This window comes from Impatiens glandulifera, chromosome 4, assembly GCF_907164915.1.
Source record: "Impatiens glandulifera chromosome 4, dImpGla2.1, whole genome shotgun sequence".
NCBI classification, from domain to species: domain Eukaryota; kingdom Viridiplantae; phylum Streptophyta; class Magnoliopsida; order Ericales; family Balsaminaceae; genus Impatiens; species Impatiens glandulifera.
In genome coordinates, this window is record NC_061865.1 from 29,496,103 (window position 1) to 29,508,416 (window position 12,314).

At 26.2% G+C, this 12,314-nt stretch overlaps 1 protein-coding gene across 1 annotated transcript; it reads left to right on the forward strand.

Moving 5' to 3' along the window:
* Positions 1–5,480: 5,480 nt before the first annotated feature.
* Positions 5,481–12,314, forward strand: LOC124933563 (GDSL esterase/lipase At5g03610-like). The gene is made up of 4 exons (XM_047473979.1): positions 5,481–5,701; positions 5,821–6,021; positions 11,256–11,533; positions 11,673–12,314. Exons 1-4 carry the CDS (start codon positions 5,641–5,643, stop codon positions 12,192–12,194), a joined length of 1,062 nt encoding a protein of 353 aa, XP_047329935.1. The 5' UTR covers positions 5,481–5,640; the 3' UTR covers positions 12,195–12,314.

Consider the following 12,314-nt stretch of genomic DNA (forward strand, 5'->3'; position numbering starts at 1 on the left):
ATTTAATAAATTAAAATATTTAATAGAGTAAAAAAACAAAAGAACTCATTTAACTTATAGATTTATAAATGACATAACCTATCAAATTAAAGGTTTAAACCACGTTTTACAACTGTGTTATATCCAGTTTTGCTAAAAGTCTTAGAGCCCAAACTGATAAGACGAGCTATAATAACTATAACATAAAAAAGGAAAATGTAAGTTAAAAATTAAATGAAAGACAATAGTTAATCAAAACACTACCTGTTAGTTGTGAGCAATTGTCACTTCTAGAAATAACCTCCTTGTAATCAGAAAAATTAAATTTATATCTCGGAATATTTAGAATCTCAGAAACAGACTTCATGGTTGTCCCGTAGCTAAACAAAATTTTCAAAGAGTTTGGAACTGGTTTGTACTGAGCGTTTGACTTGACAACTCAAAATTTTTTAAATATGTACATGTTACCCTCCTTTAATAAGTTTCGATGTCTTGGAACAAATTGACGATCGATGCTGACGTGAATAACCGCACCCTATAAATTACATGTTAATTTGCACTAACATACATTAATATATAACAAAATATAAAACTCACTTACCTCCTTGTCTATTAATAAGAAATCAACACTTAGTAATTCATTATTTTTTTTTTAGTATTTATTGCATCCCACATGTACATAACTCTTGCAACTAAATGTTTGTAGTTGTCATCCGTAATCAAATCTAGAATTTCAATCCAATGGAGGCTTGTGTGTCCATTTTCTGATATTTTGATATGAATTCACATTATAATTATAATAGTTTATAAAATATAAACATAAAAATAAAATTTAAAATAAAAAAACTTTAAAAATATTTATATGTAAATATAGATTGACTAATAATAAAAAATTAAATAATATAATATATTAAATATGAGAATAAAGACAAATATTATAAAATAATGAGAAATAATAAATATAATATATTTTAAAAAATTCTTTTATGATTAAAAATAAATATCGTGTATTAGCTTTTAATAGATTCACCATCTTCTGTAAAAATAGTTATTTATTTTTATGAAAATTTAATATATTATGCAAAACATTTTTTTATATAAAAACATTAAGAATATTTAAGTGAATAATTGGATTGTTATAATTAACGAAAGTATATGTGAAAAAATGACTAAATATTTAAAAATTAGATATTATGAACATAACAAACACATTTATTATAAAAAATATTATTTATATATCATATTTTAATAATAATAATAAATTATTAATATAATATGAATATATTAAAAATGAGAATAAAGATAAATATTGAAAAATAATGGGAAATAATAAATAATTAATTGAATGTTATAATAATATTTCAAAAAAAATTATTTATTTCTTTTGTGATTAAAAATAAATATTATTAAATACATTAAACTTTATTATGTGAAATTGTTTGGAATAGAAAAAAAATCTTATACTCAAAAGATAGAGATCATCTTTTTTTCAACTAATTAATAAAATTATATGTATTTAAAAAAATTAAATATATTTAACCTAAAAAATTATTTTTATTTTATTAAATCATAAAATATAGTCATTACTCCTACTTTGACTCAAAAGAATGATGAATATTATATTGGATAACTTCAACTAAAGTAATTTTAAAAATATTTAGATTGAATAATAATAAAAAGATTATTAACATAATATAAATATATTAAATATGACAAATATTATAAAATAATATGAATAATAAATTAATTAATTAAACGTTATAATAAGTAATAATAATATTTAAAAAAAATTAGAGAATAGAAAAAAAAAATATTATGCTAAGAATAAAGAGATTATATGCATTTAAATTTTTTATTTTATTAATTAGTCATAAAATTTAATTATTACTTGTACTTTAACCAAGATCGAATTCAAAAGATAGGGTTGTTGCAGCGGCCTGAAATGATCAAATTCTTTGGAAAAAAAATAACGAACAATACATTAGTGAAACATAACATATTATCAATTTAATTATTAAATGAAATAATGATGTTGATAGAGAAATTGATGTTAATATAATTTAATTATTACTCACTTTAACCAAGATGGAATTCAAAAGATAGAATGTTGTTGTAGTTGCCTAAAATGATAAAATTCCTGAGAAAAAAAAAGCAAAACAGTGAAAGCCGCAAAAGGAGACCGAATAGGCAGAATATCACTCTTCTCTCTTAAATTGAACCTTGTTGATGTAAAATTATTTATAGGAAAACAAATATTATATTGGATAACTTCAACTAAAGTAATTTTATAAATATTTAGATTGAATAATAATAAAAAGATTATTAATATAATATAAATATATTAAATATGACAAATATTATAAAATAATATGAATAATAAATTAATTAATTAAACGTTATAATAAGTAATAATAATATTTTTTTTTAAAAAAAATGGAGAATAGAAAAAAAAATATTATGCTAAGAATAAAGAGATTATATGCATTTAAATTTTTTATTTTATTAATTAGTCATAAAATTTAATTATTACTTGTACTTTAACCAAGATCGAATTCAAAAGATAGGACGTTGTTGCAGCGGCCTGAAATGATCAAATTCCTGGAAAAAAAACAATGAACAATACATTGGTGAAACATAACATATTACCAATTTAATTATTGAATGAAATAATGATGTTGATAGAGAAATTGATGTTAATATAATTTAATTATTACTCACTTTAACCAAGATGGAATTCAAGAGATAGAATGTTGTTGTAGTTGCATAAAATGATAAAATTCCTGAGAAAAAAAAAAACAAAACAGTGAAAGCCGTAAAAGGAGACCGAATAGGCAGAATATCACTCTTCTCTCTTAAATTGAACTTTGTTGATGTAAAATTATTTATAGGAAAACAAATATTATATTGGATAACTTCAACTAAAGTAATTTTAAAAATATTTAGATTGAATAATAATAAAAAGATTATTAATATAATATAAATATATTAAATATGACAAATATTATAAAATAATATGAATAATTAATTAATTAATTAAACGTTATAATAAGTAATAATAATATTTAAAAAAAATTGGAGAATAGAAAAAAAATATTATGCTAAGAATAAAGAGATTATACGCATTTAAATTTTTTATTTTATTAATTAGTCATAAAATTTAATTATTACTTGTACTTTAACTAAGATCGAATTCAAAAGATAGAACGTTGTTGCAGCGGCCTGAAATGATCAAATTCCTGGAAAAAAAACAATGAACAATACACATTGGTGAAACATAACATATTACCAATTTAATTATTGAATGAAATAGTGATGTTGATAGAGAAAATTGATGTTAATATAATTTAATTATTACTCACTTTAACCAAGATGGAATTCAAAAGATAGAATGTTGTTGTAGTTGCCTAGAGAGAAAAAAAACAAAACAGTGAAAGCCGTAAAAGGAGACCGAATAGGCAGAATATCATTCTTCTCTCTTAAATTGAACATTTTTGATGTAAAATTATTTATAGGAAAACAAGAATATCATTCTTCTCTCTTAAATTGAACCTTGTTGATGTAAAATTATTTATAGGAAAACAAATATTTAGATGGAAGAAAAGATGAAAAGTTGGGTTGATTTATTATATTGATTTCATTGCAGTTACACAGTTTATGTATTTCATAATTATTGTTTTTGTGTTAAATTTATAATTATTATAATATGATAACTGAAAGTTAAGTTTTTTATTATAATTAATATAATATAATAACTGAAAGTTAAATTTTATAATTAATATAATATATAATTGAAATTCTTAATTTTATTGTAAGTTTTAATGTTTTATAATTAGTATTTAATGCTAAACATGATAACTACATATTTTTTCCTATTTTATATTAATGGGATAACGAAAAGTTACATTTTATAATTAATATAATATATATTTGAATTTTATTGCAGGTTAAGTTTTATATTATAATTAATATAATATGATAACTGAAAGTTAAATTTTATAATTAATATAATATATAATTGAAATTATTAATTTTATTGTAGGTTTTAATATTTTGTAGTTAGTATTTAATGCTAAACATTATAACTTTTTTTTTCTATTTTATAATTAATATAATTTTTTATAATTAGTATTTAATGCTAAACTCAATTAATATAGATAAATATTTGGTTTAATGTGTATATGTAAAATATTAAATTTTAATATATTTTAATAATAATTATAACATTAATATATATATACAAATTAAAATTAATTAATATATTTACAGTGAGGGAAAGAAAAACAATTCATAAATGAAGAGAGAGAATTATGAAAAAATAAATTGTGATATGAGAATTATTTTGGAGAGAGCGTGAAGTACACCCTCAACATTTCAAATTAAGCGTTATTAGATATATATATAGATCACTCGGTGGCTCACTTTACAAGCGTGTGCATTGAGAGGGCATGACGAGTCTTCATCTTTGAATAATCGTGAAAATTTTATTGAAAAAAAACGAAGTATAGAAAGTTAAATCTGAGATGCAAGTTGGAGTCAGCCCCAGGTAATTTTTTATCCTGTCTCCGTCCCTAAATTTATGTATTGCAACTTCTCAGCTTACTTCTGGGTCTCGCTCTTGCTTCAAACTTGGGTCGCAGCCCGGGACTAAGAGTCCTAAATATTCAATATTATGGCTTCTCACTCAAAAAATAAATTCATGAGTTCCTAAACGGTAAGAGTTAAAATAGAGTAAACCGAATAAATCAATAAAAATATATCAAAAAAATCTCTATCAAATATTCTGAACGACAATTAAAATTATCTTAGTTAATGATTAATAATTAATGCCAAAAAATGTCATATCAAATGATAATGGACCATCTCATATATAGATGAAATAATGAGAAATTCATATAAATAATGAGATTATATATATATATATATATATATATATATATATATATATATATATATATATATATATATATATATATATATATATATATATATATATATATGAAAAATCAGTTCAAATAACTCTTTATTCAAAAAAAGAAAATAACTCAAAACCCAATAACTTAGTAACTTTGTTGTTGTTAAGAATGAAATGGACATTAGCTCTAAAACAATCATAAACACACTTGTATGATAGGAAAAAAACGATTTACCAACAGCTCTAATTATTATTCGAATTAAAAAATATGACATAAAAAATATAGTTTATCTAGCTAAATAGGATATACAAAACCGAAAAAAATCGCAACCAATAATTCAAATCTAAGTGACAAATAAGAATACTAAAATAGGAACAAAATAAAATGAAAACTCTCCAATCTTTTTTAATAGATAAAGAAAATAAAGAATTAAGCACAATTTATTAACTTTATTAAGCCAAATATTTTATAAATCTTAAGTAACTTCTTTTATATATATCAACTTATAACTTTTAAACACTTTGTCACCAAAGAAAAACTAAATATTATATTTCTCCACTTTCCTCTCTCTTATTACCAACTGATCTCTTTGCTAGCACCACACATCTCTCTCTCTCTCTCTTTCTTCTTCTACAAAAGGCCAAGTTCTTCTACAAGCACCATTGATCTCTTTCACTCTCTCACTTACTCACTCACTCACTCTCAGGCCCACACAAATAGACTAGCAAATAAACCTTCAATCTCTTCCATGAAACCAGAACATGTTTTCACAGTTGGCCTCCTCCTTCTACTATCTTTTCTGATCACCGGTACCGATCTCTTTAATTAATTGCTCTCTCGATCACTCTCTTCTTGGATCGGATATAGCTTTGTAAATTAAGACATAGTTATATATATATATATATAATTAATTCTTCATATTGTGCAGGAGGAGTTTGGGCTGATAATAATCAGAACCAGAATAACAGTTTTGGGCCAAAAAGGATATTTGTGTTTGGAGATTCTTATGCCGATACTGGCAATCAAAGAAAGTCTTTGGCTTCTTCTTGGAAAACTCCATATGGGATCACTTTTCCCGGCAAACCAGCCGGCCGTTTCTCCGACGGACGCGTGTTCACCGATTATATTGGTACGTACAAACGGTTCAATTATTTATTTCCGTATCTTTCTCTCACTTTCATTTGACTGACACACAAATCACTTAATTACTGTACATTGTCTGTTTCTATGTACACGTTCTCGATTCCTCTTTCTTTTTCTAATATGTTTGATCACCTTAAAAAAAATAATAACTTACAGGTATTAAATGTTAAGATAGCAACCAAATATGAAATAAGATATTATAAGTTAGTTTATATATTGGATCAAATATTAATAAAAACAACCACTAACAAATGTCATAATCAAAAACAAAACAACACTTCACGGCTAAAAAAAACCTAACTTGCCGAGCTAAAGGTTTAGAAAATCGGTGAACCAAGAGAGTTTTTGATGGTTTCCTATTCATTCGTATATTAGACATTTTTCTAGCGTGTTAACATTCAAGTGAAGCTTCTACCCTTCTTTTCTTTTCATTATTCTCATTCTTATTTTCAATACATCTAACTTGTTCTTGGATGTACATTCCGATATGTGAATATTTTGATAAGTGTTTCAAAGTAACAAATTTTCTAGCATTTCTCATCTTTTCTATCTATTCCTGCTTTTCTGCTTCGGAGCAGATTGGTATCTCTCCCTCTTATGTATTCAATGCACAATTTTTTGTGTTCTCTTCATTTTCATTTCTTTCTGTGTCTTCTTGAGATTTCTTTCCTATGAACTTCTCCAATGACTGAATATTATGACCCACATCTGCCTCCAGACCTACTTGCTGTCTAGTTGGCTCCTAGGTGCATCAAAATGGACAATAACAGTTATTTGTTCTGCTTTCACTATAGTGGATTGCCAAGTGACAATACCTATCATGTCATTTGGAACCTCAACCTCAATATGATCGAGTTTCATTTACATTGGAATAGTCCTGGCCTTTCTAGCACCATCATCCCCATTACCACTTTCTCTAGAGTAGATTATGTTTCATTAGTTCTCCACCTGATGCTAAGATTCGGTTTAAAAGGGGAATCATCATCATCATACCATTCCTGAGTAACATATTGAAAAGTGCATGTGGATAGACATGTGAGGTTGGTACCACATTCGGTAACATTGGTGTAGTAGATGCCCCCTAAAGAACTAAGAAAAGATAGAGGGTCCCTCAATGAATCATTGGTCATGAACCAGGTCTTCGTTATACAGTGTTGAAGAAAAGCCCTCTCGCTAACATTCCTCTTCTCTAAAATGATATTCCAATCAAAGTCGAGTACTCAACATAATAGCATAGGGTGAGTTGTCTTTGGGATGTCTAAGAAGTCAACATTCAAGGAAACCATCCTTTGATTATTGATATATCCAAGGGGACATAAGGAGAATATCTGTGAAGGAAGAATCGCACTGATACCTCTTGATTTGAGCATGGAACTAACCCTCAAGTAGTGCGGATATTGAGTGTCACATATTCGATGGAGTGGATAAATAGGAAGAGAGGGATTTAAAATAAAATAGAGGATGTAATTACAAACTCGACAATACAATATGATGTTTGAAAAGAGATAAGAAGCTTGGTATGCTCTAGAAATGACAATGTGTTCCTTAGAATGGAATTCATCGTTGGAGAGAGTATGGCAATATATGTTTATAAAGAGGAAACAAAAGATGTATGAATATCATTGATTTATTGTTAAAACTTTCGTATTTGTCTATGAAATAATATTATGAAATATATCGTCATTTAAGTATAACGACATAAAACATAAGAACAAAGTGAAAAAAATAAAATAAATAATGTGTATGAAGATTATCTAAAAGGACAATAAGATCCCCAACCGAATCTATCGTATTTTTAAATCGAACCTTATATAATGTAATGGTGATGGCATTGGGTAAGATCTGCAACGGACGATTGAGGTAGGTTGTTGAAGGCTATTTTACAATTTTTCTCTAACCAAATTATCTACCCTAACCTAATAAAATTATAATCTCATCGTCTTATACCAACAAGTACTCTGTGGTCAACTCTATCCATATTTCCAAACCCTGCATAACCCAATATATTGGTTATACCATAACTTTGTGTAAATATCTTTTCCTTAAACTCATGAGCAAAAATATAAATAGTGCTAAGGTGAATATATATGTGAGGACAATCAAAAATATCTAGAAAGATGAAGAAGACAAGATGATAAAAATAAAACTACAACACAAAATATCAAATAATAATGGAAGTTTCAATACAAATTAAGTTAATTATAAGTAGATAAAGAAAATCTTGCAACATAACAAAGTAAGTGTCAATTATTCATGTTGATTTTAACTATTTTGAAAACTTTAATCTAATGAATTAATTTTCATTATTAATTAACATCGATGTATATATATATGGTGAAGGATATTACTTTTAGTAGAATTTTGATGTGTGTTGCATAGTGCTTACATTTGTTTTTGAGTGTTTAGGTAGATGTTTAAACATAAGATCAATTCAATTTTTAACATTGATGATATTAATACTTTTGTTGGTATTTTTATTATAAATTGACTATATTTACAAATATATGAGAATAAAGTGATCTCATCCTTTCAAAAAAAAGTTAAAATAAGTAAGGTGTACTTATTTCAGTTTTAAAAATTAAATAATTTTTGAAGTATTTAAACAAACAATATACATCAAATTTTTCTTTAACCATATCATTAAGGAATTTAACTAGACGAATTCACTATTTTAATCTTTGTGATATTATAATTTATTCATCTTAAAAAGATATAATTATTTGAGTAATATAAAATGCTTAAAAATGATAGAATCTGTGTCAGTTTCTGAATATTTATTAAATTATTTATGCAAATTGAATCTAAAATAACTATTTAATCTAAAACATATAACAATTAAGTAACCTAAATCTAAACAATAAATTTATAATAGTAACAAATATACTGGTTTTACAAAAGAAAACAATATAAAAATTTAATTCTGACCAACTTTATGCTTATTTTCATATAGAAAAGGGTAAAGTTTCTACTATATATATATATAATATTTTTTTTCTATCATCTCGTGAAACTATTCGAAAGCACTCGGCCTAATGAAATGATACACAATGGGTGTAATTCACTTTAGCAGCTTTTACTTTTCTTTAATCATTCTGAATATGACTATGATCAGATCATTTGAAAAGACCTGTTTATATAATATGGGCTCTTCTTTCTCTCACTACTTTTTAATTACAATCACCTATTTTTATTTTGGGATTCTCTTTCTGTCTGTCTATGAGTATGGAGCCGTTTGCTGCCCACCATCTATTATGATTTGGAAGCTTTAATTAGCTTTTTTGTGTTTGTTTTCAAATCTCGCGTGCTCTCTTTTTTCTTTTTTCTTTTTAAAAGATTGAGGGTAAAAATTCAGATACATGACCATAGAATATAATTATTTTTTTACCCATGAGTATGAAGTTTCAATATACATCTCTATACTGTGTATAGATATTATTTTTTCTAAGATTTTATTAAATATAAACGATCAAACTAATCAACCATAAATTAATTTCGGTCTTACGCATTAAATTACTTAATTTATTAACTGGATTATTAAAATATTATATTTTAAATTATTATTTATTTTATTATTATATATTAATATTTTTTAAAGTATTTTTTTAAAAAAAAAATCTCAAATACTTAAAATCATAATTAATTATTATCATGTTTTTTTTCTCTAGTTTTTTTTATAAATCTCAAATCCGAACTTGAAAAAATATTAGTATTAACTTTGAGAGATTTTTTTTTTTATAAAAAAACTTATTAGAAAGATATTTTTATCTAATGATAAATATTAAAATAAATAGTATTTTAATTAATAGTGAATAAATCAATAGTTAGTTATATTATAATTGTAGAAAAAAAAAGCCTTAAGTTCACCTATGATCTCTCTAAATACACAAAATTCTTTGTTTTATCATTAAACAAAAAAAAAATACAATCAAAAGTTAGAATCCAGAACCACAATATTTAAATTATTATGTATTTTTTTTTATATAGATTTTTGACAGTCTGTGCCATGATAAACACAATTATATGTGGACCAAGCTAGCTTTATCATTTTTCTTTTCTTTTTCTTTCTTAATAATAAAGTTGACACACTTAGAAATCTTCACTTCTCTTAATGAGTTATAGTTAGAAAGGCTTCTACTTCTTCATTTGATTTCGTTCAAAAATTACTGTTTAAATTCTTATAATAATGGTTACATAATCCACTTCACTAAAGATTAAGATTGATATTCAATTTGCATGTGTTTCTTCAACTCAATTTGCATGATTTTCTCATCCTTAATAGCATTATCTGACTACAACTATTCACCTCCTCCATCAACTTCTTTCCGGTAAATGCTCAATAATAAAAATATGTTCTAGTCGTTATATATAGTGTTAATCCCATGGGCTCTCGTTCTTCTCTGTTGGGGGTTTGCATTATCGTGATTATATATTTCACCTCATTAGTGTGTAAATGCATCACGAATTATGAGCTAGCATATTTTGACCTTTTGTGGGAGATGTTCTCATCCCTTAATTAACTCATGAGTTGGAGAATTAATTATAACATTGACCAATGATTTTCGAATTGAGAATATGTTGATCAATCAATTTTTAGGTCACCGGTCAATTTGGAACATGATTCATGTATTTTTTTGAAAGTGGTCCTTCACTCAACTAGGTTGAGTTAGCTTTCTAATATATAGGTGGTTAAGCACTTTTTTTTTCTAACCTCTTTTTATTTTTAATCAAACTCAAAAAATTAAGAAGTCATCAAGCAATATTATTAATGGTTTCATTAGTATGCATATCAATTTTCATAGACCAAAATTATTGGAGTTCATTTTTTTAAAAAACAAAACAGAATTTAGATTCTCAAGGATTTCTCAATTATTCAATATATCTGAATCATTGAATGATCAAAAGTTAAAGGTCTTGGTTCTCGCATCATTTCTTTTGAATATTATTATTATTGTTTCTATATACTTTTTGTTTGTGAATTTTATTTTATCTATCATTTATTAATTGAAATTGGCAACTAATTTGAGGTATAAATTTTTATTTGCTAATGTACTAATTAATTTGGAGTCGGTTTGAGCTCATCACCTTATTTTAAAATACTGTTTATGTTTTCTTCCTTGGTTATATTTTATTAAATTTAATTTTTTTTATGTCATGATCATTTGTTTTATTGTTCAACAACTCTTATCTTTAATGACATTTTTTTATTAAACCAAATTGAAGCAAAATTCTACGGGATACGGTCTCCAATACCGTATAGATGGAGGGGATTCGCTGGGAAGAAAGTGGGAAAGGGTATGAACATGGCATATGGTGGTACAGGCGTATTCAATACCCAATTCCCTGGACCAAATATGACGGTGCAGATTGATCTCTTCCAATCCGTCATACGACTACGAAAATCAGTCTTCTCAAACATCAACCTACAATCTTCAATGGCTCTTGTGACCCTCTCCGGCAACGACTACAGCGCATATCTTCTTAAAGGCGGCCTTTTCAAGGTACTATATTCAGGATCGAGTCTAGGGCCTAGCTATGCATTTGCATAAAACTAAACTCTTCACATATAATTACTAATCTTATAAACAAACATAACTATATAACCAACTAATGATGAATATATATATATATTTGTTGTAGGATATTCCTGCATTTATAACACAAGTTGTGAAACAACTAACTATCAACCTAAAGCGCCTTCATAGCATGGGATTGAAAAAGGTGGTTGTAACATCTCTTCAGCCTTTGGGTTGTCTCCCAAGTGTTACGATCCTCAACTCTTTTCAACAATGTAACGACACACAAAACTCCGCTGTCAACTTCCACAACCTCTTGCTTCGACAAGCTATTGAAGACCTAAATATTCTCAGTAACAACACCTCCGCCTTCTTCCTCATTGATCTATACACCGCCTTCAACACTGTTCTTGAGAACAAAGGCGTTGAAGGAGATGTTAGATTTGAGAGTCCACTAAAGCCATGTTGCATGGGAGTTGACCAGACTCATTATTCGTGTGGCAGCCTCAACGAGAAGGGAGAAAAGATGTACACGGTTTGTAACGATCCCGAATCTTCTTTCTTTTGGGACACGGTTCATCCTACTGAAGCTGGATGGCGCGCCGTTTACTTGACTCTCAAGTCTTCACTTCAACAAATTTATTAATTTGTTCACAATAAATCATCAATCATCTCAATAAATTTGTTGTTGCTCTTTTTCAATCTTACTAGACACTAAAGACGAATGTTTCTTTTCATGTCATGACCCAAATTTTCAAATGTTTCA

Coding starts and splice junctions, on each gene's coding strand:
- LOC124933563 (XM_047473979.1), top strand. CDS start 5,641: ATGAAACCAGAACATGTTTTCACAGTTGGCCTCCTCCTTCTACTATCT. Junction 6,022..11,255: donor CGTGTTCACCGATTATATTG/GTACGTACAAAC, acceptor ACCAAATTGAAG/CAAAATTCTACGGGATACGG. Junction 11,534..11,672: donor TTAAAGGCGGCCTTTTCAAG/GTACTATATTCA, acceptor TATTTGTTGTAG/GATATTCCTGCATTTATAAC.